Source organism: Malaya genurostris, chromosome 2 (genome assembly GCF_030247185.1).
Source record: "Malaya genurostris strain Urasoe2022 chromosome 2, Malgen_1.1, whole genome shotgun sequence".
In the NCBI taxonomy this organism is placed as follows: Eukaryota; Metazoa; Arthropoda; class Insecta; order Diptera; family Culicidae; genus Malaya; species Malaya genurostris.
In genome coordinates this window covers 110,477,067-110,497,099 of record NC_080571.1, presented here as the reverse complement: position 1 = coordinate 110,497,099, position 20,033 = coordinate 110,477,067, and the positions used below count along the sequence as shown (strand labels likewise).

At 38.5% G+C, this 20,033-nt stretch overlaps 1 protein-coding gene across 2 annotated transcripts in view; it reads left to right on the top strand.

The window, feature by feature from the left end:
* The window catches only part of LOC131427101 (zwei Ig domain protein zig-8-like), a 711,113-nt gene that overhangs the window by 423,487 nt on the left and 267,593 nt on the right, over window positions 1-20,033 (top strand). Inside the window, exon 1 of one of the 2 annotated variants that reach the window (XM_058590025.1) lies at window positions 10,907-10,927. The exons of the other annotated variant lie outside the window; for it this stretch is intronic. Within the exon in view, the coding sequence (XP_058446008.1) occupies window position 10,927 (1 nt within the window). The 5' untranslated portion in view covers window positions 10,907-10,926. Of the gene's footprint in view, window positions 1-10,906; window positions 10,928-20,033 lie in introns of those variants that run through there. 2 annotated transcript variants of the gene reach the window in all.

The following is a 20,033-nucleotide window of genomic DNA, read 5'->3' as shown; positions in this document are numbered from 1 at the left end:
CAATTAATCATTTGAAGAAATAATTAAAATATTAAATTATCATTCGTTTTAAACATTAATTTTTCACTCAATTGTTAAGGTTAGTGAAGACTTTTCCAACCTACGAACTGTGGAAATTGATATGCCACGTTACCTATTACGTGTTCAAGTAAATTTTGCGGGATATTTTGAACTGAAAGATTTGTTGATTAAAAGTAATAGGTTCAAGATATTTCTATCAAAGTAGTTACTTTCAAAATCAAAATAAATTAGTTACTTTCAAATTGGGAATGATGGAGGTGATTAGTAGTTACAGTATCCAATGATTTAACAAGTTCGTAGTCTAAGACAACTTTTTGATCCCACCAAATGCACAGCATCGTTTTCTTTCTGAACTGTTTATGTCGATGTTTGACCGTTTGGGATCGACCCATCATATTCTTGCACTTGGGATTCTGGAGATTAAGATTGAGTGACCACCCCTGGTTGCTACTCCGTTACTGACCGGGATTAGCTGAATTTGAACAGAGAGTTCCTAGACAATCAGACCTGGTACTGGCAAATCATACTTCAATGTACATCTTCTGGTAACCCCAGAGTTTTTTTATCAGTTCCGGCGCCGGCCAGGCCCGAAAGTAGATCGACTAAGGACTGGGAAGGAATGTTAGTCCAACACTTGTTACTAGAGGCCGTATATACTACTGCGCCCACCACAAGTGTCACGGGAGAAAGATATTTGTTAGTAAAAATTTCAGTAATGGTAGCATTCGTGCGTGACTCAGTATGTTCTAGTTTCAAGATGCTCGGATGCACCACTGAACTCACAGACTTCCCGAGTAAGCGTTTTAACAATATCCTATACTGAAGTCCCGGAAGTATTGGTTCATAGTTCCTATTCGAGTAAACATAAGGAAAATTTGAAATACTATCGCGAAATGAATAAAAACTTCAATATTTTTTCTAAATGGAATTACTTGCTACAAAATAAACGAGTAAAAAGAATTTAGACAAAATAGTTGATTACTTGTAGTGACAAAAAAGCAAAGTCCCAACATTACATTCCTTCCGTGGAATTTGACCGTTCTGTTTCATCAGACTTCGCAACCGATTAATAGCGCACAGAATCATTGGATGGTTAGTACTACGATCCTACTGACACTAAGAATCCTTCCTGGTCGGGGTCCGAACATATGACAACTGGCTTGTAAGACCATCGATATTCCGGCAATTACTTGTAGTGAAACATTCTATAAATTATATCAAATCATTTTAAATTACCAAACAAAGGTCAACAAATTTCATAGGATGATCGGGACATCCGGCTACCGAGAAAAATATTAATTTATCAATTAAACAAGTATTTTCCTACTATTTATTCAATATACCGATATATGGTATCTCAGTTATTAACATTGTAATATAAACGGATCTGCGGGATAGTTGATTTTTATCATTCAATTTATAATCTTGAAAGACAAGCAATAACATGGAAGATGAAAAACTACCTAATAAAACTTTTCTCTGACACTAGCCGGAAATTGATAAGCTGAATGAAGAGATAATTTAGTAAAATAAAGTGATCAGATGGGCAACTTTGAAAAAATCTGATAACTGAAAGGAAAAGAAACTCCTGCAATTGTCGCCTTTTAGGACACATTTTTAATTTATTGTCATGATTCAAAGCAGAAACTATTATCGTTGCCTGTCGTTCAGCTCATGAGGAACTTATTTTCCCACCATCTAAATCTTTCCAATGAGGAGTAGACGATCAAGGACTATTCACATATATCCGGTCCGGTTCAGTGCCGGCACGACTCCGTGCACGGATACTGATATTATTTCATTCGTTTTCTATACGCGCATTCCCATCTATCCGGCACCGTACCGTTTCAGTGCAGCTCGCCGTCAGTGTAGCGTCCGTCCGGCAAACACAAATTCGTCGTCACCGATATTTTTTTTATTTTCACTGAAGTCGGTATGTCACTGCATTTGCTTTGCCAGAACGGATACAGCACGGAAACAGAACGGAAGGATTCTGACAAAAAAAGAACACTGACGGCGCACTGAAGGCACTTTCACTGAACCGTCACGGAACTGAAATGTGTGAATAGTCCTTCAGAGTTGGTTTAACAAGTAACTGATTAAAAGTTAAGGGTAATTTGAGATATATTCTGTATGCTCTTCAATGTATATTACTCTCGAAAGTATGAGCTTTTGAATGCTATCAAAGCAAAAATTTCTCAATTGAACTATTTCATGATAACGTTATTTGAAAAATACTTGCATTGGAAAATATAATATGCCGTCATTCAGGGGTTAGCTAAATTTTGTGCTAGGGCACATAACCGATTTTGATATGTTTACGTTTCGTCTTTGACTCATCAGTGCATAGCAGTTCAAATTGAACTGCTTTATGCAAAACTCGGCAGTTCAATTTGGGAAACCGCTAAGCAGACGTAAAGTTTCTGCTACTTACAGAACACTTGTTTTCTTTGCATCGAAATGCAATGTCTATACTGACGTGCCGAACGAAAACGTGTTTTCGACTTTTTCTGGCCGATGCACGTTTTCGTTCGGCACATCGAAGAAAACAAGTGTTCTGTAAGTAGCAGAAACTTTACGTCTGCTTAGCGGTTCAAATTGAACTGCCGAGTTTTGCATAAAGCAGTTCAATTTGAACTGCTATGCACTGATGAGTCAAAGACGAAACGTAAACATATCATAATATGCCGATTTTTTCATACATCCTTGCATGAAAAATTCGGCAATAAATGTTGCATCATTCCAAGTTTTCGAATATATTTTTAATGTCCTGTTCTCAGGAATATTCACATAAAAAGTTATTTGAAAATCCTTTTTTAATCCACCTAGTGGTGTCCCTTTCTCATATTACTTATATTTTCAAAAATGTTCTGGGAAGATTTTTTTTTCCAATCTTGAATAAAATAAGAAACTTTCTTTGGGTATAAACTAACATAATCTTTTCAATTTGTTATATTATCAATAGTTATGTCATGTTAATATTAAACACACATATTTAACACACATTAAACAGCAACATATGAGACTACGGAACTTTTATTTTAGCCTAACTTTGTGGAAATCGATGAAATCATCTCTAAGAAAATTGAGTGAGTCTCGTCTTAAACTTTTTGACCACTGAAAATATAAATTTTAAAATGCAACCCTGCACGCTATACGAATTTGAACAAAGCACGCTGCGAACGGGGTAAAGCCGCACGTACCGTAGCGTACTAGTTTTGCATCGTCATTTTGAATGACGATTTGAATGTTTTGACACTCATCGCCCTGTAATTTCGGAACCGGAACTCGGATCAGGATGAAATTGCACAGTATATTTAAAGATAATGAGAGCATTAATTAGAATCATGATTTTTTTTTTTCATAAATACGTTTATTTCTTAAGGCAGTTTACATAAGTTTTTCTTCGCCGTAGCATCACTTTTACATAATATTCTTATCCTAATTTAATTCTAACATAGTCACAACCTTTTGAATTTATTAAAACATATTCTCTTATAGCTTAAATATCATCTTAGGTAACTCGTCATTAATTATGAAATCTACTCGGAAATATTATTTGAACCGAACGATTAACTTCTATAAATTATAAAATAAGCTGTTATTTTCAGACATTTTGTTGATAATTTCATAAACTGTTTCGAGTTTGTTTGTATCATTAAATAATTTTTATTCTTATTTAGCTATTGGTTGAACTCATGGACGCAGCTGGGATCAGAACTAAGTCTTAAAAGGGGCCTTTATTAAATTGAAACTCCAATTTTCTTTATGAAATGATAAATAAGTTTCATGTATGAAAGGTCACGACAAGCAAGAATGTCTCGAACTGGGATATTGGATAGTCTACCTTGGGTACGCAAAGAATTTATTAGTTGAGATCTGACATCACGATACTCCACGCATGTCCAAACGACATGATCAATATCCCGATAACCTTCTCCGCAAGCACAATGATTAGTCTCGGAGAGCCCAATTCGAAGGAGATGTGCATCTAACGTGTAGTGATTGGACATGAGTCTGGACATCACACGAATGAAATCCCTACTCACATCCAGTCCCCTGAACCATGCCTTTGTCGATATTTTCGGAATAATTGAGTGCATCCACCGACCCAGATCATCACTATCCCAAGAAGCTTGCCAGCTGGCAAGTGTTCTTTGGCGAGACGCGCTATAGAATTCGTTGAAAGCAATCGGTCGCTCATAAATTTCACCCTCAATAGCACCACGTTTGGCTAAAATATCGGCTCTTTCATTGCCAGGAATGGAGCAATGAGCCGGGACCCAGACTATAGCGATTAGATAATTATTGTTCAATATGTCGTTCAGGCACTGTTTTATTTTGCCCAGGAAAAACGGTTCAGTCTTGCCAGTCATGTTTGAGCGAATGGCTTCAATTGCACTCAGACTATCTGTGAAGAGGAAATAATGGTTTGGAGATAATGTGACGATTACACTCAAACTATAATGAACTGCTGCTAGCTCTGCTATATAAACAGATGCAGGTTCTTGAAGCCTAAATGAGGCCGAAACATTATTGTTGAACATACCAAACCCTGTCGCTTCTTCAATTCGCGATCCGTCCGTGTAAAACATTTTCTCAGAGTCAATATGCCTGAACTTACTTGAAAATATTTTTGGGATTTCCGTCGAGCGTAGATGATCCGGGATTCCACGCACTTCGCGCTGCATGGATGTATCGAAAAATAAAGTTGAGTCAGGGGCATTTAGGATGCTGACACGGATAGGAATATATCTTGAAGGGTTGATTTCCTGTGACATATGGTTAAAATATACTGTCATGAATTTTGTTTGAGATCGAAGCTCGACTAGTCGTTCGAAATTATTAATTACCATGGGATTCAGCACCTCACATCTTATTAGCAGGCGTGATGAAAGCTCCCAAAATCGATCTTTCAATGGAAGAACTCCCGCCAGAACTTCAAGACTCATTGTATGTGTCGAATGCATGCAGCCTAAGGCAATTCGCAAGCAACGGTACTGAATTCGCTCAAGTTTGATAATATGAGAGTTTGCAGCGGAACGAAAACAAACGCATCCATATTCCATCACTGAAAGTATCGTTGTTTGATACAATTTTATTAGATCTTGCGGATGAGAACCCCACCAAGATCCTGTTATTGTTCGAAGAAAATTTACTCTTTGTTGGCATTTCGTTATCAGATACCTAATGTGTCCTCCCCACGTGCATTTGGAATCAAACCACACCCCGAGGTATTTAAAAGTTAAAACCTGTTGGATCATTCTTCCCATCATATGGAGCTGAAGCTGCGCGGGATCATGCTTTCTTGAAAAGACGACTAACTCTGTTTTCTCCGCAGAGAATTCGATACCAAGATGAACAGCCCAAACGGACAAGTTATCTAAGGTATCTTGCAATGGTTTATGCAGATCAATAGCTTTGGGTCCAGTAATTGAAACCACGCCATCATCTGCCAATTGTCTTAGTGTACATGGGGTTACTAGACAGCTGTCAATGTCATTCACGTAAAAATTATAAAGGAGCGGACTGAGGCATGAGCCTTGCGGTAGACCCATGTAGCTAATTCTGAATGTTGTCAAATCGCCATATGAAAAATGCATGCGTTTCTCTGACAAAAGGTTGTGCAAATAATTATTTATAACCGCTGGGAGTCCATGTTGGTGGAGCTTGTCTGAAAGAACATCAATGGAAACTGAATCAAATGCTCCTTTAATGTCTAAAAATACAGATGCCATTTGTTGCTTTTGAGCGAAGGCAATTTGGATGTCAGACGAAAGTAATGCAAGGCAATCATTCGTCCCTTTATTTCTACGGAAACCAAACTGAGTATCTGACAACAAACCGTTCGTCTCGACCCAAGTGTCGAGACGTCGTAGAATAATTTTTTCGAACAATTTTCTGATGCAGGACAACATCGCAATGGGTCTATATGAGTTGTGATTGGAAGCTGGTTTCCCCGGCTTTTGAATGGCGATAACTTTCACTTGTCTCCAGTCAGGTGGAACAATATTTTGCTCAAGAAACTTGTTGAACAATTCCAACAAACGTCTTTTTGCGAGGTCGGGCAGATTCTTCACCAAGTTGAATTTAATTCTGTCCAACCCAGGAGCGTTATTTTTACAAGACAAGAGTGCTATAGAAAATTCCATCATTGAAAATGGGTTATTAATAAAACCATTATTTGGAGGAGATCCTCGAATAATGCTCTGCGTAGGAACAGAATCTGGGCAAACTTTCCTAGCAAAGTCAAATATCCATCGGTTCGAGTATTCATCACTCTCATTGCCCAAGTTACGATTCCTCATTCGTCTGGCCGTGTTCCAAAGAGTGCTCATTGAGGTTTCTCTTGACAAACCTTCGACAAAATTTCTCCAATAGCTACATTTTTTGGCTCGAAGTATGCTCTTGTACTTGGTTTCTAAAACCATAAGTTTTTCAAAATTCTGAGGAGTTCCTTAGAATCATGATTCATGAAAATAGGTTTAACCGTTGCTGAGAAATCGAATTGAGTTCCGTTTGTTGAGCTTTTCTTCACTATTATCATTGCTTTTGGAAGCGGAAACCGAGGACCAATAGACAAAAAGTAGTTTTATATATTCACTAACCAACAATATCTACCAACTAGATGAATTTAGCAGTAAGTTTTATAAAAATGTGCACCTAGTTTCGCTATCGCTTGTGAAAACATACTCATGAAATTGAAAATTTCCAATAATCGCACTGTAATACCGGAACCAGAAGTCAGATCTGGATGAACTTTTCAGGGACTTTTTAAAAAATTTCATGACCTTTTATTTGCTTCTTAGTCTGTGAAAATCGGTTAAGTAATTTCCGAGCAAATTGAGTGCGTATTTTTAAGTAATTTTGCACATATTTCCTTGTAATTCCGGAACCGGAAGTCGGATCCAAATGAAATTTGAGAGAATTATATGGGGCCATAAGACCTTTTAATTGAATCTAAGTTTGTGAAAATCGGTTCAGCCATCTCTGAGAAAACTGAGTGACATTTTTTGTCACATTCACACATACACACACAGACATTTTTTGATCTCGACGAACTGAGTCGAATGGTATATGACACTCGGTTGTAAAGTCGGTTTTCACAGCGATTGCAAGCCTTTCTATATGAGATAGGAAAAAAACTGTTATTTTGAGAATTATCTCAACTATGATATAAAAAGATTGTGTTGAAATAAAAACGACTTGCGATACAGATCTCATGCAGAAGTGTACAGAGCTACAGAAAATTTATAATTCAAATATTTTGCTACGAAAGTATTGCTCTGTCTCATACATGTTTTGAAATATATTTTCGAATTGTGATTTATTTTGGGACCATCCCAAAACCATAATAACCTATATAAGTGGCCTGGAGTCATTTTTCATGCAGATGGCTGAAGTTATTTGTGCTTTTATGAGAATTTCCAAAGAAATGGGTTCTATCAAAAAATGAAATCATATTACCATACCCGAAAAAGATGTCGGACGTGAACCATGTTCTTCGAGAATTGTTTTGGCAAGCAATTTGAATAGAAGAATAAATCACTCATGTTTTACTACTTGATAAAGATTTTTTTAATAAGCATAAGATATTTTGGAAACCAGTTGCAATACTTAACGTCATGAGCTGAAAGAATTAATCTATGAGTATTTCACAACCATTTATATTTAGCAAGTACAACTTTTGATTGATGTAAACCTTCAATAGTGTAATAACTTTAACAACAATTTTAAGTGAAGTTTGAAGAGAATTATATTATGTTCAATTCATCAATCCTCATCCGAGAAACATATTTGGAGCTTAGGAAGAGTTAAATGTTTAATTGATTCAAATTTTTCGTAGATGATTAGAATATCGAACGATAGAAAGAAAAATGTATCGGTAGCTGGTTATGGCTTGTAGATACTTGCTTGCGTTATAATATCTTTTAAAATGTGAATCAACGATACTCTGTTCAATACGGTTTCCTTCATAGATATGTTTAATCATGTCCCAGGATAGTTGCATCGGTAGAACAGTTTCAGTGATTGGAGAAGGTTAGCACATTTGAGTGCGGTCATTGAGAAAAACTTTTTCATTATCGCAATCCCATCTATTGATTAATTGTTAAGCTAGGTTAACGATGACTTTATGTCATTACGAATGATTTGATGTTAATCTTTAGAAGACGTTTGCTGTTCTGCGGCCCGCCAGAATTTCTGTAAGTTAGTTTTTTTCCTAAGCCCGATATAGGTGGTAACCCTAGACACGACCGACTAATGGATTGCGTTACGTATTATCAATTGGTGTTTTTTATTCTCAAGAAATGTTCAATTTTGCTTCGATACCTGGGGTAACAACTGTTTAAGCAAATCAATTTTGTTTTCGAATACTTTTTTCTGCATCCGAACCCAAAAGAGCTACACACTATACCTCTTCAAAACGAATCTAGTACACTTCAGTTAGGTGTTTTTGAAAAGCTTCTTAACCCCTTATTGCGTATCAAACAGTTCCAGAAATTCTCTCTCAGTAGAGCTATGAAACCGTTCATGATAAGAACACTGCACTCTTTGGTGTGGCTGACTGATACTACCACTTCAAATGACAGGATCTACTATTTCAAAAGGTTTTGCCACACTTTTCCGAAGCTGTGATTCGATTTCATTTATTTTCCTCCCATTGACCACAAGTGGTTTTGATTTGTGAAACGACCGATACAATATCTGTTTCGAAGTATAGCAGATCGTATTCTAAGACAATCACATGCACATGATGCATGCTTCGATTTCAACAGCTAGCAGAGGGGTTTGAAGTATAAATTGATTTCGTATTTGCAACAGCCTTCAATGAATGGACTGGGGGAAATCAGTTCCATGCTGAAGGAGTAGTCTAGATAACAGCTCGAAAACCAAAATACCACCTGATGTAGATTTTCTTTTAATATATTGATGGAAACGATTTGTGGTAGCTCTTGGCCTCGTCATGGCATTTGAAATGGGCTAACTTACGAAAAACACATTGTAATTATTATATCAGAAAAATTTGTAGTATGGGTTTTAACGACGACGTTGATGATTGGATCAGAGTCATTTTGCATAAAGTAAAATCAACATAAAGATTCGTTAAATTGAACTTTTGAAATAAAATTCGAACTACGAATAAAATCCAAAGTCTTATTTTGATCTGGGATATTTTTTATTAAATTTTATTCAAGAAGTTCCATGTGAATTAATGGGCAAAATTATCCTACATAAACAAAAAATATTTCATATTTTACGTAGTAGTTTATACAGGATAGTCGCTTTACCAGCCGCATCCAATCCAACTGCCAACAATATGAATACATCGATTAATTCGATAGAAAACATTTACTTGCAAAGTTTAAAACAAATTGAAATTTATAGAATTCATGTGACGTGACATACAAACCGACAAGCTTAAAACGCTAGAAATTGTGAGACCCATTCTGAAAAACTTCAAAGTTTTACCCGTCAAATTATATAAGAGTGATATGTAAAATGCTAATTTATGAATTGCAAGGAATGCTGCAAACAAGTTGACAATTTAAAGTCTCATTAAGAGTTTAAGTACACTTCAGCAATAGGGCGTGAAGGCGAAATACAAAACATATTTTAAAGATTTTCAATAATTTTCGTGTTTTAAATGAATTACGACCTACAAACCAATTCGCACCCTCTCAATCTGCTACTAATGCAGAAGGTGATAGCACCCAGTCGACGCCGTTCTATTGACCAAATATCATCATTGACACACGGGGAGGTATGAGATAGGAGCTTCTCAGCACTTAGTAATCTCACCTTTTGACGACTAGTTCGCTATCTTGAATATTTTTTATTTAAAAACACGTTTTACATTATCCTCAAACTCGTTGAACTATTTTTAAGTGTTTCATAGAGGGCCACCCTTAATGAGTTCGACATACTCAACTCAATTTTTTCGGTGACGGTTCATTTAAAAGACTGCGTCTAAAAATACGGGAAGGAACGGTTTTTTTACAAACAAAATAATTATTTTATTTTTCATTGGTCATTCTAACTGTGAAACAAGCTCGGGAGGCTCGATGGCGAATTAGCTATGGTTAAAACATCAGCTTTGTTGTCAGTAAGCAGCCCGTAAAGGTTACATTAGAAGCAGCATACACAAAATGGAAGAATTTGTTTTCGAAACAGGTACCGAAGTAACCAATAAGTATTACTACAACAAATAATTGCTAATTGGTATTTCAATCGCTCTTGAGACTAAATTTGGGTCGACTTTGGCAAAATATACGGCTGTTCTTAGAAAACGCTTATTTATGACATACACAAATCTATGTTCGTCGCAAAATACGCTGCCGATATCAAGTCACAAGTAAAAATATCCAGCTAGGTTTGTATAGAAAACTTCTTACAAACTTTCTGTAGAGATATTTTTAATCAAAGTAAAAAAAGAGTCGGTCAAATTACATAATGATTATTTTAGAATAACTAGATAATTTGAGATATTTTCTGATTCCTTGGATTATTCTTAGAAACAATGTGATTACCCAGATTACTTGGGATTACCAATGGTTACTTTTGGATTTCTATTGTAATCCACCGATTACTGGATTACTTGCAAAAAAAAAAACAGAGTAATCCTGGATTATGTCTTACAACGTTTGTCTTTTGGAAACCCTTGGGTTATACTCGCGATTTACGTTTTTTTTTTGTTTTTATTTTGTCTATGAGGAACCGAAACCTTTCGATAGAGTTTTTCTAGTTTGTTGATACAATCAAAAATATTTGTTTTTAAATTAAGAAATCTTTTTGTTGTGATGGTTACCTTTTGCAAACAATTTTTGCAGTAATGATTGTTCTATTCTTTTTGTTTTTTTCAGGTAACTTGCAGTTTTTGAACGGATATTATGACCAGTGAGAATAAGTGAGTATGCATGCAATTTTTTTTTGCTTGGAAAAGGTAGGCTTATTGTCATAAAAGTTGACGAATGGACCGAATTTCAATTTTCAAACCCTTGGGAAAAACGAATAAAATAGACCCATTTCTTATACGGATCGTGACTGGAACATTATGTGGAAATGTCTCATATGGTAGCCAAACCAGTACTATAAACCGGGATGGTATTTGATGGAACTGGAGAGGAATAATTTATTACCCAGATATTCTGTTTACTGTTAATGCTAGTAATAATTCAAACACACCTAGATATGCTTAAAATAAGAGGTTTCCTGTTTCATTAAGACAACGCACAGTGGGAAAAAAATCTATGAAAACCCGCAAAGAATTCTGTAACTCATGAACTAATTGAGATAGGTCAACAAACTAAAGCATTTCTTATGTAAAAATGTATAAGGAATTCAATGCAATAGTTTACAATGGCCTCATGAATCGCAATTCTGCTCGTTTTACCCCAAATGTACAGCAGTTTTGGGATTTCCTATGACATTCGCTTTGTAACATGAAAAAAAGTAGAGTGCGGTTTTCTGGAATAGCCTACTTTCATGTAAAAAAGTCTGGAGAATCGATTGGTGTCTTCACAAAAGTTGTTTGTAATCCAATGGCGCTCCTTTTGATGAAAAAAGTTACTAGGGTGGTCCTTATTTAGATTGAAATCTGAAATCTAACTTTCTTAATTGTACACAAAAATTATTTTGTTGTACAATAAAGTTATATCAATTTTCCCGAGTAAAAGTAGGGTAGCTCCTGAAAAATCACTTTTTTGTTCTAACTTTTTTGTGAAACGTTCCACCGAAAAGTTGTCTTTAGAAGAGTTGTTGAACTAATCATTGCTCACAACCAAGCTTTTTCGTATGAGCTACCAGTAAAAAGTTTTTTTTTTTTATTCAATAATATAATATAATATTAAGGCACACTGCTTAAGCTCTAAGATGCCAAGGGTATTTACTAATCTTAATTATCGTCTAACTTAAAACTAGAGTAGTATCATTATGTAATATAGTATCTGGCGATCGGTAGTGGCCGGTGAATTGAATTTAGGATGAGATGATTCCAGATGGCGATGGTAATTTTCTATGTTGGCCGCATTCTTCGGTCCGTGAGGGTCCGCGGGAAACACCCCCAGGCTACGAAGGCCCGGCGGGTGGCCCGCATGCTGGTCATTAACTGGAGCGGTCTTCCGGTGATGGTGATGTTACGGAAGAGAATAAAAAAAAGAAGTAAATATTGTGGGAAACGGGGTAAAAAAGGGGTGTGGGAACAAAATGTTTGAAAACGACAGAGATCTAATTAGTTGCCATCGAGATGGTGAAAAAACAGGGAAAGGGGAACGAAAAAGTTAGTGACAATAAAAAAGATCTTGTTAATTCCAATGAAGATGGTGGACAGGGACGGGGATCGAGAGAATCGGGCGGATGTTAGTGTCGAACCTGTAGGTGGAGATTATATTTTCTGAGCGAGGAATAACACATTACACATGTATATCAATGTGTTTAAGGTACTGGTATATGAGAAGCATATATGAACTATCCCGACTCGCCAACACATCCCGAACCGGCACCTCAGGCGGTCTACCTCGGGCCCTGAGGGATTCCAGTAGCTTCGACCTGGCGTCACGATACTCTACGCACGACCACACGACATGCTCGATGTCCTGATAACCGTCGCCACAGGTGCAGAGCCCGTTCTCCACGATCCCGATACGCCGGAGATGTGCGTTGAATGTATAGTGATTTGACATGAGCCGTGACATAACGCGAATGAAATCACGACTCATGTTCATCCCCTTGAACCAAGGTTTCGTCGATACCTTAGGGATAATGGAGTGTAGCCATCGTCCCAGTTCGTCATTCGTCCATGAAGTTTGCCAACTTTCGAGAGTTTTCTGACGAGAAATACTGAAAAATTCATTGAAGCAGATTGGTCTTTCATAAATATCACCTTCCAATGCGCCCACTTTAGCCAATAAGTCTGCCTTTTCATTGCCCGGAATGGAACAATGCGAAGGGACCCAGACTAACGATATTAAATAAGACCGTTCAGATAAAGTTCTCAAATGTTCCCGTATTTTCCCCAGGAAATATGGGGGATACTTTCCTGGCTTCATTGCCCGGAGAGCTTCTATTGAACTTAGACTGTCCGTGACAATGAAGTAATGGTCTTTGGGCATGGTTTCAATGATCTCGAGGGTGTACTGAATAGCAGCTAATTCTGCGACGTAAACTGAAGCCGGATCATTGAGTTTGTAAGAAGCGGTGATGTTTTGATTGAAGATGCCGAAGCCTGTGGACTCGTTGATGTTTGATCCATCAGTGTAAAACACCTTTTCACAGTTGACTGTTCTAAATTTATTATAAAAAATATTTGGGGCCACTTGAGGGCGCACGTGATCCGGAATTCCACGAATTTCTTCTCTCATGGATGTGTCGAAAAACACAGTAGAATCAGAAGTATCCAAGAAATGAGCACGGTTGGAAACAAACGAAGAAGGATTAATATTCTGAGCCATGTAATCAAAATACAAGGACATAAAACGGGTTTGAGAGTTAAGCTCAACTAACCTTTCGAAGTTTTCAATCACCAGAGGATTCAAAATGTCGCATCGAATGAGCAAACGATATGAGAGATCCCAGAACCGGTTTTTCAGTGGAAGAACGCCCGCCAGCACTTCGAGGCTCATCGTATGAGTCGATTGCATGCAACCCAAGGCAATACGCAAACAACGATACTGAATTCTTTCCAGCTTGATGAAATGAGTGTTCGCCACTGATCGGAAGCAGAAGCATCCGTATTCCATCACGGACAATATCGTTGTTTGATACAACCTGATCAGGTCTCCTGGGTGGGCACCCCACCATGATCCGGTTATTGTACGAAGAAAGTTGATTCTCTGCTGGCATTTTTGTTTCAGATACCTAATGTGACATCCCCAGGTGCCTTTGGAGTCGAACCAGACCCCGAGATATTTAAATGTGAAGGCCTGAGCTATGGTTTCACCCCCTAGTTGAAGCTGTAATTGTGCTGGTTCTCGCTTCCTCGAAAATACAACCAGCTCAGTTTTCTCCGTAGAGAACTCGATAAACATTTGAAGAGCCCATGTTGATAAGTTGTCGAGAGTATCTTGTAATGGTCCTTGGAGATCGGCAGCTTTGGGTCCTATAATAGACACAACGCTGTCGTCGGCAAGTTGTCTTAGCGTGCAAGATGTGTTGATACATTCATCGATATTACTTACGTAAAAATTGTATAAAAGGGGGCTTAAGCATGAGCCCTGAGGAAGACCCATGTAGCTGAATCGTATTGTCGACAAATCACCATGCGCAAAGTACATGTGTTTCTCAGACAATAGATTATGTAAAAAGTTGTTCAAAACTGGCGAAAGACCATGCTGATGCAACTTCTCAGATAGGATATTTATAGAAACTGAGTCAAAAGCCCCCTTAATGTCTAGGAAAACTGATGCCATTTGTTCTTTACGAGCAAATGCCATTTGAATTTCTGTTGAGAGCAACGCAAGACAATCGTTCGTTCCTTTGCCCCTGCGGAAACCAAATTGTGTATCTGAAAGTAAACCATTAGTTTCGACCCAATTGTCTAGACGAAACAGAATCATTTTTTCGAACAATTTCCGGATACAGGAAAGCATAGCAATCGGCCGATACGAATTGTGATCGGAGGCTGGTTTCCCTGGTTTTTGAATGGCGATAACTCTGACTTGTCTCCAGTCGTGTGGGACAATATTACCCGTGAGGAACTTGTTGAATAAATTCAGCAAGCGCCTTTTGGCGGGGTCAGGCAGATTTTTCAACAAGTTGAATTTTATTCTGTCTAATCCCGGGGCTTTATTGTTACATGACAAAAGTGCAAGTGAGAGCTCTACCATCGAAAACGGTGATTCGTTTGTATTTGGTGTCGCGGCGCGGGTGATCTTCTGTTCCGGAACAGAGTCTGGGCATACTTTTTTAGCGAAATCGAATATCCAGCGGTTGGAGTATTCCTCGCTTTCATTCGTGGTGTTATGATTGCGCATTCGTCGGGCTGTGTTCCAAAGAGTGCTCATAGATGTTTCTTTCGTTAAGCCGTCTATAAACCGACGCCAGTAACCGCGTTTCTTGGCTCTAATCAAGTTCTTAGTTTTAACGTCTAACGCCACGTAATTCCGGTAATTATCAGGTGTTCCATTTTTTCTGAATTTTTTATACGCGGAGGCTCTTTCCGCGTTTAAATTTGTGCACTCTTTGTCCCACCACGGGTTGGGAGGACGGATGTTAGTTTTTACGCGGGGTACACGTTTCGTCTGAGCTTGAATCGCAGTATCGAGAATCAAGCCAGCCAAAAACGTGTACTCTTCCTCCGGAGGAAGTTGTTGAGTTCTTTCAAGTTTCTCAGATATCGAGGTCGCATAGCTATTCCAATCAATATTTCGTGTGAGGTCATACGAAACATTGATTGTCTTCGATGGTTTTAAGCCGCTGGTGATTGATATTACGATCGGTAGATGATCACTACCGTGGGGATCAGGAATTACCTCCCACGTGCAATCCAACCGTAGCGATGTCGAGCAAAGGGATAAATCCAGCGCACTTGGTCTTGCAGGTGGTGCAGGAATCCGTGTCATTTCTCCCGTATTCAAGATTGTCATATTGAAGTTGTCGCAAATATCATGGATCATAGCTGATCTGTTATCGTCGTGAAGACAGCCCCATCCCGTACCGTGTGAGTTAAAGTCTCCTAAAACCAACGTCGGTGCGGGAAGGAGCTCTATGATATTACTGAGCCATCGATGCCCAACCAAGGCTCTAGGGGGAATGTAGATGGAAGCAATACAAAGGTCCTTACCTTTGATTGTAACATGACATGCGACAACTTCAATACCTGGTATCGAGGGGAGGTTAATTCGATAAAAAGAATAGCACTTTTTGATCCCTAAAAGTACTCCTCCATAGGGATCATCTCGATCCAGGCGAATAATGTTAAAATCGTGGAAGTTTAAGGATATTTCAGAAGTTAGCCAAGTTTCGCACAATGCAAATGCGTCACATTTCAGATTATTTACTAGAAATTTAAAAGAATCTATTTTTGGGATGATACTTCTGCAATTCCACTGTAAAACAGTGATTAGATCCGTGACCTCGGTGGATGATTTAGCCATCGAAGGATACAATCGCTGAGAGAAGGGGCCAATTTGCAGTCAACTGCTTCAAATATGTTTTTACTGTTGGCATGAAAGCAATTAAAATGCTTCTAAGAGGGTCTGAAATATTGAAAGTTGTAAAAATCCAGTCCACAACATCAGAGAACTTGATAAGTCCAGCACCTAGTTGGTTCTCTGGTGAATTTTCAGGGACGCTTGGGGATTTTTTAGTCCCTGGAAGCGGTGGGAATTCCATCTCGGAATTGAGTTTTCCGAGACCAGGAGCTTTTTGCTTCGGTGATTTTTCCCGATTCCCGTTAGCTGTAACTTTTCGAAGCCCTTCGGAAGACACCTTCGAACCCTTACTAGGTAGCTTATGAGAGGATTTATTTATTCTTTTCCTACAGCTATGAGGGACCGCCGAAGATGGACCTTCCAAAGGGTCGTCAGAATCGCTCTCGTCAGTTGACAAGCAGGCATATGGGTTCGTTGTCTGTTTAGGAGGGGTGGCACTTTTAAGCATCTCTGCGAAAGAACGCTTGGAGTGCTCCTTTAGGGAACGCTTCATTCGATCACCTCGCAGTTTGTAAGCGGGACAATCAGAGAGGTCATGCGGACCCTCCTTACAGTAGAGACACTTTTCAGCATCCTTACCGCAAGAGCCGTCCGCATGAGCTTCCCCACAGTTAGCACAACGTGGCTTATTGCTGCAATGGGTAGCTGTATGCCCCAGTTTTTTGCAATTAGTACAGTTCATTACTCGGGGTACGAATAGGCGAACAGGCAAACGAACCCGGTCCAAGAGGATGTAGTTGGGCAAAGCAGAACCGGCGAAGGTCACACGATAAGAGTCTGATTGGGGATAGGACTTTGTTCCATCCCCGGCGATCGATACTGAATGCAATCGCTTGCAATCCAGTATCTTGACATTCTTAAGTGAGGGGTCTTTAAAACAACCCGCCCCGTACTTAAGAACGTCCTCGCAAGTCAAACTCGAATCGGTGACCACACCGTCGATTTCTACTTCGCGAGCTGGCACGTAGACGCGGTACTCCCGCGTAAAAGGATCATTTTGAACGAGCTCATTAGCCTGTTTTGAACTGGTAAACAGGACCCTGAGCTTGTCTGGACGTATCTTATCAAAACTTTTTATAGTATTGTATCGCGAGGACAGGTCCCGCGATATTTTTAAAATATTTAATTTTTTTTCTTTCGATTTGGTCCGGAAATAGACCGCATAAGGACCGGCCGGTAGTGCGAGCCCATCCGGATAGCTCTTTATGCGAGACTTTTTATAGTCAAGGGAAGTCGCCATTTGATCATCGGGAACGGGGGGGTCAGAATTTAGACTAGACATGTTGCGGAGCTACCTCCGCACAGAATTAAGTGAATCGGGGAGAAATAGAACAGTCGAATGCAGGAAGGAAAAAAAACTAAATAATGATACTTAACTTAAATCCAACGGGGGCCACCAAGGCCTACTCCTCGTCGATCGGCGTATCGCCGCTGCGATGGTGTGCAAAAAACCTCCGAGAGGAAAAAGCACACTCTTTTTCAATCCGCACAGTGATATCACGTACACCGCTGGGCCTGTTTTGATCGATCGAACAATCACCGGCTAACGGTACTGTTTCGATCGTCCGCTCACAACAATACACTGCTTCAGTATATAATGTGCATAAAACCTCTCACAGGAAAAAGCACTATTGTCTATTTCACAATAGCGATCTAGTTTTGATTGTCCGGTCACTTTATCACACACGGCACTGGTTTTCAACGCTTTCGCAGTAAACACAAAGCACGTCCGTTCACTCGGAAGGTTGAAACGGCAATGAGTAAAAAGTTATGATTGTTTTTTCATCAAAAACTAGTCAAGCTTCAAATATCAATATTCATTAGATGCCAGATCGATAAAAATGTATCCTATGCGGTTCCTGAAAGGTCATAATATAAGTAAAAATTTAAGAGAAAATTGAAAAGATATTATTTTATTAAATTATTTAAATTAGTTTTAAAAATACATTCAAAAAACTCAAAAACATTGCATAACTCTTAAACGCCTTAAAGTATCAACATACTTTCTTCAGCAAAATAATAGTATCAAATTAGTTCTACAAATGTTCCATACGTAGTCGATTCGAGAAATGAGACACACAAAAACTACAGCCGAAAATAAAATAGTTGTAAGTCAAAGCACTTCCTGAAACCCAAAAAAAACATTAGTTTGTTAAAATGAGTAGAATGTATTTATTCGAACCAAAACTCATTTTGCGTCGTTTTTCGGTTTTTACAGGCTATTCGGTACACAAGTAGATGAAAAAGAAGGGCCATTGTCATAGGCGTCTTGGCATGTGGATGTGGATAAAAATATTTGCATTTTACTAACTTGCACCAGCTTGTTGGAATGGTTGTCGAGATCATGAAAATTTCTGTTCATAGATTTACCATGGCCAACTGGTTCGGAATAACCATATTACACAGTATTTCTAATTCTCAGTTGCTCAAACTCAATTGAAGTAGTTATTTTGGTAATAAATTAATTAAAATTCTATTTCTATCTATTTTTGGCTGTAGATTTTGTGTGTCTCATTTCTCGGAAGGATAATGTATGGAACATTCATAGAACTAATTTTATACTTTTATTTTGCTGAAGGAAATATGTTGATACGTTAAGGCGTTTAAGAGTTACGCAATAATATTTAGGTTAAGGCGTTTAAGAGTTATTTAAATTTTCTTTTGAATTTTTACTTATATTATGACCTTTCAGGAACAGCATAGGATACATTTTTATTAATCTGGCATCTAATGAATATTGATATTTGAAGCATGACTAGTTTTTGATTAAAATACAATCATAACTTTTTTTCAGTTCGTGCTCGCATCTCAGCCAACAAAGTCGAAAATCGTTTGCGGTCGAAGCAAAAGAAACAAAGACAATATAGTGCAGTGAACAATAGAGTGTACGGAATGGTCAAATACGATTTAACAAAGCCTGAAACTTGGCCAACAAGGCCAAATTCAATTTGTATAGATTTCAAGCGTTGCAAAGTTAGACCAGCAGCAAATGAAATTGAAATCTTACTTAAAGAACGAATGCATCTAGACGCTAATAATGTAACTGAGATTCAATTCAACAAGGCGTCTAACTGTGTGTACATTATGTTTAAACGTGAAAGCGATGCAATTGCATTCGCTTCGGTTAACAACGAGGTGCACAGCGTTGAGTGTGACAACATTAAATACAAAATTCCTGTGCACATGGTGGACAACGCCATACAAGTACGCGTGCATGACCTTCCCCCGCAGTCCAGCGATCAGTGCGTTCGGGAAATTATGTCGCAATACGGTGAAGTTCTTTCCATCGAAAGAGAAGTATGGCGGAATTTTTTCCCCGGCATCCGGAATGGCGTGCGAGTGGTACGTATGCAACTACGTAAGGCAATTCCATCATACATCATTTGTGGTCAAGGTGGGACACATCCGTGTAAAACGCTGATTACCTATGAAAATCAGCTGGTTACATGTCAGTTTTGTGAACAACCTGCACACTACGGTAAACCTTGCACTGAAACTGCGAAAAGAACATCTTCAACCAAAGACAAGGTCAACCGTTCAACAACGAAAACTAGTGAGCGTAGTACTCCTGTTTCTCCATCAAACCAACCAACAACTGCAACCAATGTACAACAAGGCGCTCCTACAGCAACTAGCAACGAGCTCAAGACTGCGAACAACAAGGAAAACGAAAAGAAGACGGAAATCAACAACAAAACCACCGATGCGGCAATGGAGGACGAGACGAGCCACGAACAAAGTGCCCCTCAACCCTCGCAGGAGGGAAATGGAAGCTCTTCTCCTCCTAGAAAAAGAGTGACAACGAGATCCACTTCAAAACATTGTTTATTTAAAAAATCGGCTAATTCGGCCACGTAAAGCTTG